General features: G+C 34.4%; 2 protein-coding genes across 2 annotated transcripts in view; both read right to left on the reverse strand.

Annotated features, from left to right (window-relative positions):
- The window catches only part of LOC124356331 (glucose dehydrogenase [FAD, quinone]-like), a 3,918-nt gene extending 286 nt beyond the window's left edge, over positions 1–3,632 (reverse strand). The window contains exons 1-2 of the mRNA XM_046807513.1: positions 3,514–3,632; positions 1–1,718 (exon numbers count right to left, since the gene is read on the reverse strand). The exon at positions 1–1,718 is cut by the window's left edge and continues 286 nt beyond it. Of these exons, the coding sequence (XP_046663469.1) occupies positions 1–1,718; positions 3,514–3,566 (1,771 nt within the window). The 5' untranslated portion in view covers positions 3,567–3,632. The remainder of the gene's footprint in view (positions 1,719–3,513) is intronic.
- Positions 3,633–7,257: 3,625 nt separating this feature from the next.
- On the reverse strand, positions 7,258–13,004 carry LOC124356332 (glucose dehydrogenase [FAD, quinone]-like). Its single transcript, XM_046807514.1, has 2 exons — positions 12,873–13,004; positions 7,258–9,143 (listed from the first exon to the last, which is right to left on the reverse strand). Exons 1-2 carry the CDS (start codon positions 12,998–13,000, stop codon positions 7,307–7,309), a joined length of 1,965 nt encoding a protein of 654 aa, XP_046663470.1. The 5' UTR covers positions 13,001–13,004; the 3' UTR covers positions 7,258–7,306.
- Positions 13,005–14,332: the final 1,328 nt, after the last annotated feature.

Consider the following 14,332-nt stretch of genomic DNA (forward strand, 5'->3'; position numbering starts at 1 on the left):
ATCCCTTGATGTCGTGAACAGAGAGATGTGGATCCACTACAGACCATTTACTCTCAGCAGGGCCCATCATACAGGAGCCGACCTGGTGGTATGCAGGGCAGGACATCTGGGGAATCATACAGCGCCAATAGAGCTCTGTCTGGAACGGGAACATGTTACAGGCTGGGATATCAATCTCCTCAACTTTGGCACCAACATTCCTCATAGCTCCCGTCTTCATCAGATTATTTGTAAACTGGATGGCCTCTAACAAGTCTGTGACATCGGCTTCTTGGGAGAGATACCCCGGGTATATGAGAGGATAATCGTGAGGATCGTCACTCCTCAAGAGTATTCTTCCTCGACTTACCGGTCTCAACAGGCCTGACCATATAAACATTATATATTTCCTTGAATTTATGTCTACAAGAGATTTTATGATGTCATCATTAAAGTTCACTTTCCTTAAAGTTCTCTGGAGGCCGTCAGTTGAGTTTTTTGGAAGATACAAGAAATACATTTGGATGTTGGGATATGTTGCTTGAACAGTTTTAACAAAACCATTGAAGGTCAGCGCATTGATACTAGCTAGATTGCCTTTTGAATTATATAAAAATTGAAAAGTGTCACCTATTGAGTCACTAGATGGGACATCTATATCGAAGCTAACTATAAATCCCCTCATAACAAAATGATCTTGTAAGTTGTAGCCAACCTTCAAGTCAGTAACCGTCTTGATCCCTAAATCTTGAAGGTGTTCCTGAGGTCCGACTCCTGAGAGCATCAACAGTTTTGCTGAATTAACTGTTCCAGCTGACATGATAATTTCTTTCTTAGCACTGGCTGTAATCAATTTTCCTCTTTTTATGAATTGTACACTATGAGCGGATTTATTTTCGTCTATCAAAACTTTAACTACCAATGAGTGTTTTGACAATTTTAAGTTCGGTCTTAATTGAAAGTCGTGTAAAAAAGCCCTAGCTGCACTGCATCGTCTTGAATTATTCAGTGTTCCCTGAAGTAAGAAAAAGCCTTCGTGATGATCAGCGTTGATGTCAGTAAATGACCGTAGCCCCAGCTCATTAAATGCTCGGGAAATAAAATCCTTGTAAAATTCTATGTTGTTTTTGTATGATTCTATTTTTAAATAACCACCTTTTCCGTGGTATAACCATGTCTCCTCATTCATCTCAACTTCTTTGGATAAAAGATCTTCCGACTTTTTGAAATAATGCAACATATGTTTAAAGCCCCAATCAGGGTTGCCAAGAATCTCCCAATGGTCGTAATCTTTCGGGTTTCCTCTTAAGTATAACATAGCATTTATCGAGCTTGAGCCCCCAACAACTTTTCCAGCAGCCCATGTACAGCTCTTATTGACCATTCCTTGACAGTTGGTGGGCTGAGGTTGAGTTGGAAATTTCCAATCAAATTTAGTATTTATAGCATCTTCGTAGAACCCAGGAAATTCACTAGTTATGTCAGGATCTCCTCCAGCCTCCAGCAACAAGACTCTCCAATCGGGGTTCTCCGAAAGTCTGTTAGCCACCACACACCCGGCGGACCCTGCCCCTATCACGATAAAGTCAAACTCTTCTCCCTCTCTTACATCATAGTCAGTATAAGTGATGTCGTCTACCAGTTGACACACAGCAGCGTCGATGGCTTCCTCCAGACGTTTGATGTAAACAGCCCCAGTATCGTTCTGAATCGTGATGCAGTCATCTTCTCTGGCAACTCTAAAAAAATAAAGAGTATTAAGAATATATGTTATTGTGTATTTATCACTTTATCAATTCTGTACTAAATTTTAACAGTCTAGAAGGTTTTTTATAAAACTAAAGGCATAGATTTGATGATGAGGTATGAAGTAAAGGCATTCGGTGTTCTCGGTAGCAGGGTTCAAAAGTACATTATTTTCGCTATGAACAAGATTTTCCAGGTATGGACTGCAGATATTCCTTTTAACGATGATATATGATTTTAGATTTCTTTTAGGAAAGACCAGTCATAAAAAATTCCTCTGTTTGAGTCGAATGCATCCGGTCCTGGAGCAATGAAAAAGTAAAGTACATACTGAAATTTGTTTGAACTAATTTCATGGTTATTGGGAGTATATAAATTTCAAAATTCTGGTAAGATTGAAAAAGGATTAAAAGAGTTATTCAAATATTTTATAGTTAAGAAATGTTTGTACCTACCATTTCAAGAATCCTTTAATGATTACTGTAACTGCATAATAGTAGTTTGAATAAACAGAAAATTAAAAATTAAAGGTAGCAGAAACTTATATAGAATCAATCTTTCTTTATGTATACAGTTCTACGAAATCATAAGATTTAGGTTGCGTGAATTTTAGTTCAAAAATTAATAAGTATAATACTGAATAAATTAGTGTAATCAGAGTATAAATGAGTTGTAAACCTTACTCTGAAATGGTTTTAAATAATTTTGTTTGGGTGGCTAGAGTGGTCTGCACATAGATTCGGAGTTCTCCTTATTAGTTCACTTTGTTGATGAAATTTAAATTTAAAGATTACATTGAAATGAAAACAATCTTATTATTTTCTCAACTGTAGATATTGATGTCTTAAAAACAGTTTCACGTTTTCGATATTTGTGTACTAAGAGGTAGAGACTTTCTAAAACATAAATTTAACGAAAAACTCTTTGCACAAAATAGTATTTAAATTATCAGTATATTAATGCACATAATTTGTTTAAGAGAATATGAATTTGGATACTGATCGGACACTCTTTCTATAGCATAGCATCTTGAGTACTGTCTTTGTGTGTCCATTGAAAAATGGGAAAAAATTAACCTCTGAAAAAGGAAGTCTGATCTCAGATAGTAGCGATGATCTCATGATTAACAGTTTGAAAGAGTAACAAGAATACGGACACACTCAAATCACGCCAGACTGTCTTTGACGGCTTCCAGAGTTAGAAGTCGCTGGAGTCAAGTCGCAGGGATGTCTCGTGAAGGAAATTCCTACTGTTGTTTTAATTGCTTACTATGAAGGTTGCATATTCTTCTGCTTATTAAGCTGATTATTTGGGAAGTTTTCTATATTCATCTCATTTGGATTGCATTGGATTATTTTTGAAGCTCATCCTTTTTTAGGATTTGTGAGAACATGTGAAGGGAACGGCAGATGCCAACTATCTATAATGTTTCTATTTTTGACACGTTTCGTTGGGTAAGGTTTTGTGTTCCTTAGTTAATTAATATAATTATAGAATATTTAGTAATGTAGTATAGTAAAAGTATAGACTTTTACTAGGAGTAACTAATGATATCACGAGCATCTGCTATCATTATTTCTATTCCACATTGTCCTTTTTCTGAAACAATTTTATGTTTGTAAAGATAAGACAAGTGAGTAAAATTAACAGTTATCGCAAGATAATGAAAACTATCACAAATATAATTACACAAACAGTTGAATTGCAATTGCCAAAAACGATTATATAAAAAAGCGCTAGTACTATGTTCCTTAACCAAAGATGAGCTTAGTTTCTGAAGAAACTTACACAAAAAACAGCAGTTCACAAACTATAGCCAATCGAAATAGTACATATGTCATTGTATCAAGTAGAACGCCGGGTGTAAACACTAATAGAGACAGACATGCGATAAACGTATTTTTACTCGTGTGGTCGTAAATTAAAAGAAAGAAACACACAAGTCGAGGAAAACTTTCGCTAACGTGTTCTCGCCAGATTGGTGGTACTTTTAAAATCTACATTACTAATTTCAAAGTGTTTCATTGTGTTAAGGGATTATTTTATATATGCATAGACATACTGTCCTGTCATAGAATATTATCTCTTTGTATTTTTAATGACATATGTTTTTATTTTGTACAAAATTGTTTATGTTATTATTGTAACCACTTTTGAGCAGTTATATGGGTCTGAAGATGTTTTCATTGAGTACGAAAGGCCTCACAAAAATAAAAACCTATATTATTGGAGTGTTTGTTTTAAATAAATATATATTTTGTATAATTTTATACAAATAGTATGCAAAATTATTGGAGGAAATAAAAGTAACGATGGATTCTTATAATGTTTTAAATTGAATTATGTCAATTGAAATTATTCTCGAAAATAATTGCAATAATGGTACAAAATCGAAAAATGCACGTACCTATATGTCATATTATAACTTCAGTTAATATAAATTATTTCAATTCTAAAGATTATTTAAAAATATATTTACAGCATTATGTATATTGAGACAATTTGTGGTTTTCATATTAAACATTTACCGTTATAATAACAAAACAAATACGAAATTTGTATGATAAACAAGAACTGTATGAACTATGTTGTTTTAATCAGTATCTCCGTAGGATGTAATGGGGAGGAAGAAAAATACATACATATCCATCTAATCCCTCTGAAGAAGATCTGTATACTCATGGTCTACGATATGTATGGGATTAGACATCCTTCTACAGTCGATGAGATTTCTCTAAGCATCCCTCTGCTCTGCAGACTTCAAGAATAAATATATTCACGTACAAATCCAGCATACCACTCTCAATATCTGTTCAGTGTTAAGATGGACTGAACAGACTTCTTTGAAGTGTAATAGGATCTTTGCTGGTGTTCACAGCCTCAAGCGGCTGGCTTCATACATACTACTGGATGTTAAAATAATGCTGATAAAGACTCTTGTACTGCCTCACTTGAACTACTGTGACATAGGTATTAATGACATGACTGTTGAGCTTTCTAATAAACTCCAGCGTGTTCAGAACTATTGCAATAGATTCATTTTCAAACTTAGACTTGATGATCGTAACGCTCTACATCAAACAATTATCTATTTTAAAATTACAATATCTTCGAGTCTATCACTCACCACTCTGTTACATCCTCTTTTAAATACAAATTGTCCTATTACTTGTCAAACAATTTTCAATTTAGGTCTGAAATAAGTGAACGAAGTGTAAGGAGGGGTACGTTCTTATTATCTATTCCAATTCTTTGAAAAACTACTTTTATTAAGTCGTTTACAGTTTCTACCTGTTGGTTGTGGAATGCTTTACATATTAATAGTGCCATCGATAAGCGTGTTCGCTTCGGGGCGGCGGTCATGGCCTCTATATTGGGGGCTCACGTATTATAGCGGTTGACGGCTTTGGAGTGTGTTACTTGGGGCATTAGTATGCAAGTTAAATGGATGTGAGTGTGTCTTGTAATAGTGGTGTAGATATCTTACATTATAAAGTTACATTCATTAATGATGCTTTTTTTAAAGCTAAGGTTCATTTCTTATATTAATTTAAGTAAATGGATTTATGTTTATTTATAAATGGCAAAATATTAATTTAACTGTTTATGAGCTTAAATGGTAGAGAGGACTATAGTCTTAACTTTGACTCAAATAAAGACGTTTTTAATTACATTTAATTTCAATCAAATCGATAGACTCAGTAGAGATTTCTATAGCCATCCTTTCCTTAGACGGACATAATCATAGAAGGTGTGTTATGCACCTCTTGATGTAACGTTTGTATTCCACCATTTTGAATGTTCTAACTAAAATTATGTTTTGTACAAGAAAATCTTTCGTAAACGTGGACTGAAAAAAGCTTATTTCTTTCTTGGTTATAGCATTCCAAAGCTTTCATATTTCCGACAGTTTTATAGACAATTCTGAGTTTTAAGTCCAGTTCTCAAACGTTTGATCATTTAATGATCTGAGACTTATGATCAGAGACAACATGCAAATACTTTTGGAAATTATGGCATAAGTATGACTGGAAAAGGTAAATGCTTATGAAACCCACGTCGAATATCCCCATCATTTTTTAAATAATCACCTTGAGATTGTAAAAGTACAGTACAGATTGTCTTATTTCAATAAGCGAAGTTAGAGCTAAGAAGCTCTCTTAACACAACCAACGGGTCAAAGTGACTTCCACCACCAAGCGGGCGGACTGCTTCCAAGGACAGGATCAGTTAGCGGTCACCCATACAAGTTGCAGTAACACTCGATGTTGCTTGTTTTCTTATTATATAAACGCCGTACCTGCTAACCTACGCCATGGCCAGTCCACAATATCAAAAACTATGTATTGGCCATATCGCCAGATATAGAGAATGTAGCATTTTATTATAAATTCTACTTACAAAACAAGTATACTCTCTTCATATACCCCAGAATAGAATTACCTTTTGTGGAATTCAATAGGTAATTGAATTCCACAAAATTGGTTCTCTTGTTTCATTTATAGACCATTTTCAGAATGAAACCCCCTTAAAATGTTTATTCATTCGTATTAATTTCAGCCCAAACGGGCTGAACTGGTTCTCAGATATTAGACTTATTTCAATTTTTTCACACGTGCCATCTTTCAAAATTCCCATCACTATATTACGGAATTTCACTTATTTTGTGTTACAGAATTCTTCCTCTCCCAGTTTCAATGAGGATAAGATGGACACAGTCATTACAATAAATCCTCCGTCTACAGCTACCCTTAGCTTCTTATGATGATATGTCTCCAAGCATAACCGTACTCTGAATGGCCAGGAGAAATATACTAGGGTTTTTTGGTTGTGGCTAGATGTTTGATATGTGGAATGTAAATTGGCTATGCTCTCAATATCAGTAAAAACTGGATACTCCTAATTATATAAAACGCTCCGCCTCCTTGGTTTCAAAACCAGATAGTTTCCCAGAGCTATTCTTGATTATTATGTTACGTAGAATATGCACGTCAATTTTGGCAGAAATCCTTCCAACTGCAAAGCATCTAATGTAATTGTTTTAAAAATATTTTTTACCCTGGGGCTCCACCCCTAGTCAAAAAATGATACCGAAACCCCATCCGTTTTCATTGCAATCTATCCAACCACGAGGTGTATGTAGTGGTTCTGTAAGTAAAGAGTTCACTCTTTTTGGTTCGATTAGCCCAACAACGAACTTGACTTTATCATTCAACTGTCTACACCAAGCCGTAAATATGCGCTTAGAATGTCGGCCATACTTATGATGATACATAGATATAGATGTGTTTAAATTTAGACAATACGACAGGTATATTAGAAATATACTTAAATAATGATGGTTTTGAAACTGACTGGCAAAATTTAAAAAATATCTTTATAAATTCGTAATACGTAAAAGTGGTCTCAATAGACAGTTTTCAATTGTATGACTTTTTAAATAACTACGGCCACCTTAAATTGTAAGAGGTTTGGATTCATCTTGAATAAGCAGTGAATTTAATTCAGCCTATCTATTTATGAAATTATGAATTAAATTTATCGATTTTAATTTGACAAGAAATAGTAAACAAAGAAATATTCACTTTTCTTTCCAACATTGTTTAACGAGGTCTGAGCCTTTCTCCGCAATGGCGATCACAGGAGCGTTGGTGTTACCACTGGTGATTGTAGGCATGATCGAGGCATCGATCACTCTCAAACCCGTGATATTGTGGACTCGCAGTTGAGGATCTACCACAGACCATCCGTTCTCAATGGGACCCATTGGACAGGAGCCGACCTGATGGTAGGAGGGAGTAGCCATCTGAGCCATGTTACATCGCCAATAGGATTCAGACTGGAATGTGAACTGGTTACAGGCTGGGATGTCAATCTTCTCCACTTTGGCCTCAAATTGTTTCAAAGCTTCAGTATTTGTCAGAAAATTCGTGAACTGGATAGCCTCTAGCAACTCTGTGATATCGGACTCTTGCGTAAAATATCCTGGGTATATAAGAGGATAATCTTCAGGATCAGTGCTTCTCAAGAGAATTCTTCCTCGACTTGCCGGTCGTTGCAGAAGGGGGAAAATATACAGGATGTTGTTCCTGGAATTTATGTCTAAAACAGCATTTATGATATCATCATTGTAACCCACACTGACCAAAGACTGTCTAAAACTCTCGATCGAGTTTTTTGCAAAGTACCAAAAATAAAATTGTATATTTGGGTATTCTGCTTGAACAGTCTTAATAAAACCTAAGAGATGAAGGAACCTGATTCTGGATAAATTTCCTCTTGAATGGACTAAAAATTGGAAAGTGTCATCTACAGTGTCATTTGATTGAATATCTACGTTTAAGCTTACTATCATTCCTCTTACAACGATATGATCTTGTAAGTTGTAGCCAACCTTCAAATCCATAATAACATTAATCCCTAGATCCTCAAGGTGTTTTCGAGGTCCAATACCTGAGAGAATCAACAATTTCGCGGAGTTGACAGTGCCTGCCGATAAGATAACTTCTTTTTTGGCAAAGGCTGTGATTATTTTTCCATTCTTTTTAATCTGCACACCTCGTGCTATTTTATTATTATTTATTAAAATCTTAACTACTAGTGAGTTCTTACAAGTTTTCAAATTTGGTCTGGACTGAAAGTTGTGTAAAAACGCCTTTGCTGTACTGCACCGCCTTGAATGATTAAGCGTTCCTTGAATTTTGAAAAGACCCTCATGACGATCAGCGTTGATATCGGTAAGGTATTGTAATCCTAGTTCATTAAATCCACTGGAAAGTAAATCAGTGTAAAAGTCGATGTTACCTCCATAAGATTCAATTTTTAAATATCCTCCTTTTCCATGGTAAAACCATGCTTTTTCATTCATCTCAACTTCTTTGGATCTCAGATCTTCCGACTTTTTGAAATAATGTAACATGTACTTATAGCTCCAACCAGGGTTACCAAGAAACTCCCAATGGTCGTAATCTTTCGGATTTCCTCTAACGTACAACATACTATTCATCGTGCTTGAGCCTCCGATAAATTTGCCCGCAGGCCAGATACAGCTCCCATTCACCATTCCTAGACAATTTGTTGGCTCAGGCTGTGTAAGAAAGTGCCAGTCAAAGTCGGTGTTAATAGCCGCTCCAAAGAACCTTGGAATCTCGCTTGTGATATCGGGGTCTCCTCCAGCCTCCAGCAACAAGACTCTCCAGTCGGGGTTCTCCGAGAGTCTGTTGGCCACCACACACCCGGCGGATCCTGCTCCAATCACGATAAAGTCAAATTCTTCTCCATCTGTGACGTCATAATCTATATAAGTGACAGCATCAACAAGGCGGCAGGCGGCGAGGTCGATGGCTTCCTTCAGTTGTCTGATGTAAATAGCCCCGGCGTCTGTTCGATTTGTTGTGCAATCATCACCTTTAATGGTTCTACAAACATAAAAAATAGTATATAATAGGGGAATAAATAAAGTTTTACCTTTGTTTTGAATTATGTTGATTTAACCTAGCATTCTGCACACTATATCTTAGCTAAAAATAAAGTACAGTCCGTTGAAACTAATTATGTCGGAATAGTTTGTACAGTTGTTCTGATATCAAACTTATTTCTATACAAATACAATACTACATGTGAAATTTTTATGTATTTCTATTAGCGTTTTAGTAGTAATTGACTCGGATCTTATACTTTCGTAAAAGATCGGCGTAACACTAAATCATAGCTATTGGATATATGGGTATTGGAACCTAATAATGACAGTTCAATACGTCTTTTTTCATTTTGTTGTTTTCACAAAAAAGTTTAATAACGTCTATAAGCACTAATAGAGACAGACACGCGAGAAGTTTATTTTTACTCGTGTGGTGGTAAATTAAAAGAAACAAAAAAGACGAGAAACACTTTTGCTAACGTGTTCTCGTTAGATTGATAGTACTTTTAAACTCCACATTACTAATTCCAAAGAGTTTTATTGTGTTAAGGTATAATTTTTAATTTAATTTTAATATTCAAACTATTTTATATAATTGTATATACATGATAAACAAAACTAATAGATGAAATAAAATTAATGAAGCTTATTTTAAAATGTTTTAATTGAACTACGTCGATTGAAATTATTCTGGGAAATAATTGAAATAATGGAACAAGATCTAAAACATACCAGGTATATGTAATATCACAATTTCAGTTAATATAAATTACTCTAAATTCATAAATATTGTTTTTATAAAAATTGAAAAATGTTTAAAAGTCAAATGCAATGATTGACCATAGTTTCATGTGTAAAATATGATTAATATACTCGTACAATAAATACTATTACATTTGTACAAGAACATATTTTGATAAATAAATAAGAAAAACTATAGCATGTAATAATTACATTATGAAAATAAAAGGTAAACTGCATTATGTTTCGCTGCTTTACAACTGTGAGGGAAACACGAGATTACCTTCAGTGTGTAATTTAAAGTATCTACATTTGGTTTATTGTGCGATTATTCTTTTAGTATGAACAGGAACAATTATAACTTTTTCAAGTGAAACAAGAAGTGAACTTAACAAGCACTTTGTTAGTTTCAGTGTCAATCAAAATATTTTATTCTCGTATTTTTATGTTTCATATTTAATTTTTATCTTATAAACTATTGTTATATCGATGTTTTACTTTCGTAATATCTATACACACATTTAAAATTGATATTTATGATATATTCTCTTACTGGCCTCTTATGGATAAAGAAATAGTTTATTTGTTGTTTCTCAGTTTTTACTGCAATTAATATGTATAGAAGTTTTTCATGAGCAAAGAGCGAAATAATTTCATCATATAAGTCTTATCAGATTATAAAAATCTAGCAGCCTATGATAAAGATAGCTGAAGAAAGATACATTGATAATTGTTTGGTTGAGTTTCTGCTACACGTCCAAGCTTCGCCCAGCTCCACTCTTCTTTCTAAGCAAATGTGCGATAATGGCTTGTCAGTTTGTGTTTAACTGGAGATTTACTCTCCATACCAAAATGACAGAATTGTTACAAAGGCATAAAAGTGGGTAGGTGACAAGTGAACTACCAATAACGATAAAAAAATTTTAAACCCTATATAAAATGGTTTGTTGTACTTTTCTTTGGATTTAAATTTAATTTAATGGAATTTGTCTTTTCTTCGTAAGTCATAGATAGTCTGAAAATATAAACAACAAACGACGTTAACGATCTCTTTTTATCTTATTAATAAAGTTATTGTATTCTATTAATTTCATGCGACTAAAATTTTGAATTTAAAATCATACGTACTATATTTTCTTCATAACCAGAAGAAAGTGTAGTCGCCACGCGCAAAATTCGCTGGCCAAATCAGGTAAGGCCGTGGATAGTAATAGCCTTGGATAGAGAAATAAAAATAAAAATAAGGTAGTCTACAACGAGGTAGACTTGATCCCTCTCCCTGCTAATTCCTCTCCCTTTCTGATTGCGATATGTTTTTACGAATTTTCAACTAAACTTATATTTTGGGGCCTCATAAAGGTTATAGATAATAAATATATGAATATAAATAGTCAACAGGCTAACATATAAATCTAGAGAAAAAGAACATGCATAGGTAAGATAGTCCACTATTCAAACTGTGACAACATAAATACAGGGTGTTTGAAAAGTATGGGTACGGCTTAATATTTTAAAAACCATAGGAGATAACATCTATAAACTTTGCACAGTGTCATATGACTATGTAAATTATTTTTTCTTGCTATTACCATGACATGTCAACCATGGGGGGACGGCCCACAGAGGAAAACATGGAAATCTTAAATTGAAGCATGGGTCGAGTGATTTAATTAGCAAATTATGTCATAAATTTATAACACAATAAATAAAACACAATAAATACCGATGTTTTTTAGGTTTATTTATTGTGTTATAAATTTATGACATAATTTGCTAATTAATAAAAGTCAGTGAAAACATATTGGGTAGTAGAGTGAAACGCCGCCTACCGCATCAGAATACGACGATCCACTCAGAAATGGCAGCGCATAATGTACTTCACAATGTGTACCTAAAACAACCCGCCATTTCTGATTGGATAAACCTTTTGAGATGCGGTTTGCGGCATTCAACTCTACTAAGTGAGCTCTTTCAAATGAGGTATCACTCGACCCATGCTTCAATTTAAGATTTCCATGTTTTCCTCTGTGGGTCGTCCCCCCATGGTTGGCATGTCATGGTAATAGTAAGGAAAAATAGTTTACATAGCCATATGACACTGTGCAAAGTTTATAGATGTTATCTCCTATGGATTTTAAAATATTAAGCCGTACCCATACTTTTCAAACACCCTGTATATAACATTAATAATCAATAGATAAAATATTAAAAAGTCAGCAATAAAGTAGTGTAAATAATCTAACATATAATAATAAATAGAGGTAAAACATGAAATAAATAAATATATGAGTTATTAATACTGAGATGGGTAACGTTAAAACTACCCGGTCTACTGCCTCATTTACGTTGTTTGTCATAATTGTCCCGGATTTCTTTAATGGTCCCGGAGACGCAGCGCAGTGCTGGGCCTGGGCGGATCTTCTGCAGCGATCTACTCCTATGCTCCATTTGGCGGAATCCCAGGCGTTGAGGGATTCCACCACGAGAACATCCATGGAAGTCCTGGAGCCCTAGTCGAGAACAGCTGCGCGACACGATCATTTCCTCCATCTTCTTTTCCCTGGTTGGCGTCACCAACAGCCAGGTGTCTTCCTACGGAGCCTACGATGTTTACAATGTCATTGCCTCTGTCGACGATCACTAAGTTCGGCCGGCAGGTGGCCACATCCTCCGGGATATCCACACTGGTAGCAGCTCCTGAAACGGCACCCTCTTGTCAGACCACCCATGGATATCTGACGCCTGAATATCCACGATCTCCACATACAGGGATAAGCCCACCGGATTCTGTAATACACGGTTTAAAGTGAGGCCGAAATTGTCAATATTTTGATCGTGTAACAAGGTTTTGACGCGGTTCTATCCGGAAGTTTTCATGTAAACGTAAATTTATTATTGTAGCCACAACGTAAACAGGTTGTATTAGGGAAGGGTCTTAGGGCTATTACCTCGACTAAGGCAGATGTTAACTCTTAAAACGACTTACACAAAATAAATTAATCCGAAAATAATACAATATGGCAACCTTTTGGATACCGTCATCACAAAATAGACTTGCATCATTCTTATAACCTTCAACCGAGAAACTCCTCTGTACTCGTGTAACCGTGACATCAGAGATACGTTTGAGCAGAGATAAAAACATGTCAAAGGGCAATAAATAATGTTCGCTGGTGAGTCTTGCCAGTCAGGCATATGTCACTTTCACTGTCAATTTCAATTGTGCACTTGTTCACTATTTTACACTCAATTACAACGTAAATCTATATTTATTTCAAAGTTTGACCAGAGAGACAAAGGTACCATATTACCCATATTAGTAACATTTATCATACAATAGTTTGATCTGTATCTGTACATTGTAATTATTTATTCGGCTTTTACTACAAACAAAACATGTTGTTTTAAAATAAACAATCTTTGATCTTCATTTCAACAATATGTTATAATTATATTATTAATATATATGTCTAATATATGTCTCTTAGAGCAGATCAAAAGAAAACTACAATTTTTTAATGTACAATATTTCGTTGTAATTAACAACTTTATCAAGTACACTTTTGAAACATACACAGAATAAAATAATAAAATAAACAGAATAATATATATTTTGGAAATAACTAATGTATATTTTTTATCCTACGTTATGTACATTGTACCAAACTCGAAAAACTCAAGTTAGTTTAATATAGTCCCTTTATAAAGAGGGTAGGAGTACGCCACACCACTTCGCTGAGTTTGAACGCAAAACTTAAAAAAATAGATATATACATTTTATTCTCGAGATATTCGGCGTTCAAACAGAAAGACATCACCATACAAAAAATAAGTTTACACAAAAATGACTCATCTTAGAATTTATTCCTGTGGAAATAAAGTTTCGTGCAAAATGTAAATTATACAGATGAACCACTTTTTAACACATCTGAACATACATAACATTCAACAAAGCTGAGTAATGCATCTAAATATTTGTTCATTAAATTGGTTTTCATATTAGTGTTTAAATAATAACGTCTACACAAGAAGACACTATAAAATGGTGTATGTGTTAGGATAGTTAGGCTACTTGTGATAATATGCAACATGTTTAAATGTCTTATGGGTGTATTGCGATTGCTTATTACAAATTTCTATTTTTCTATTTGCTCATTATCATTATGATTACCCATAAGACCCATGTAAAAATATTCGTTTTTATAAATATTTTGTATAATGGTTTACCCTCGTTTCCATGATGGTTTACCCATAAAACCAATACAAAATATACGTGTGGTAACGCGTATTCAAATCCCATGGAGTGACATACACCATCATCGAATTCAATGTTTCCAATGTATAAATGAAGCCTCATGCATAATTTAAAGTCTACAGATAAGTTTGTTTTCCAGATATCATGCGAAAATACAGACAGAAATTGAAGTTTCCAGCCTCACGAGTGAT

The sequence above is a fragment of the Homalodisca vitripennis genome, chromosome 2, assembly GCF_021130785.1.
Source record: "Homalodisca vitripennis isolate AUS2020 chromosome 2, UT_GWSS_2.1, whole genome shotgun sequence".
Taxonomy (NCBI): Eukaryota; Metazoa; Arthropoda; class Insecta; order Hemiptera; family Cicadellidae; genus Homalodisca; species Homalodisca vitripennis.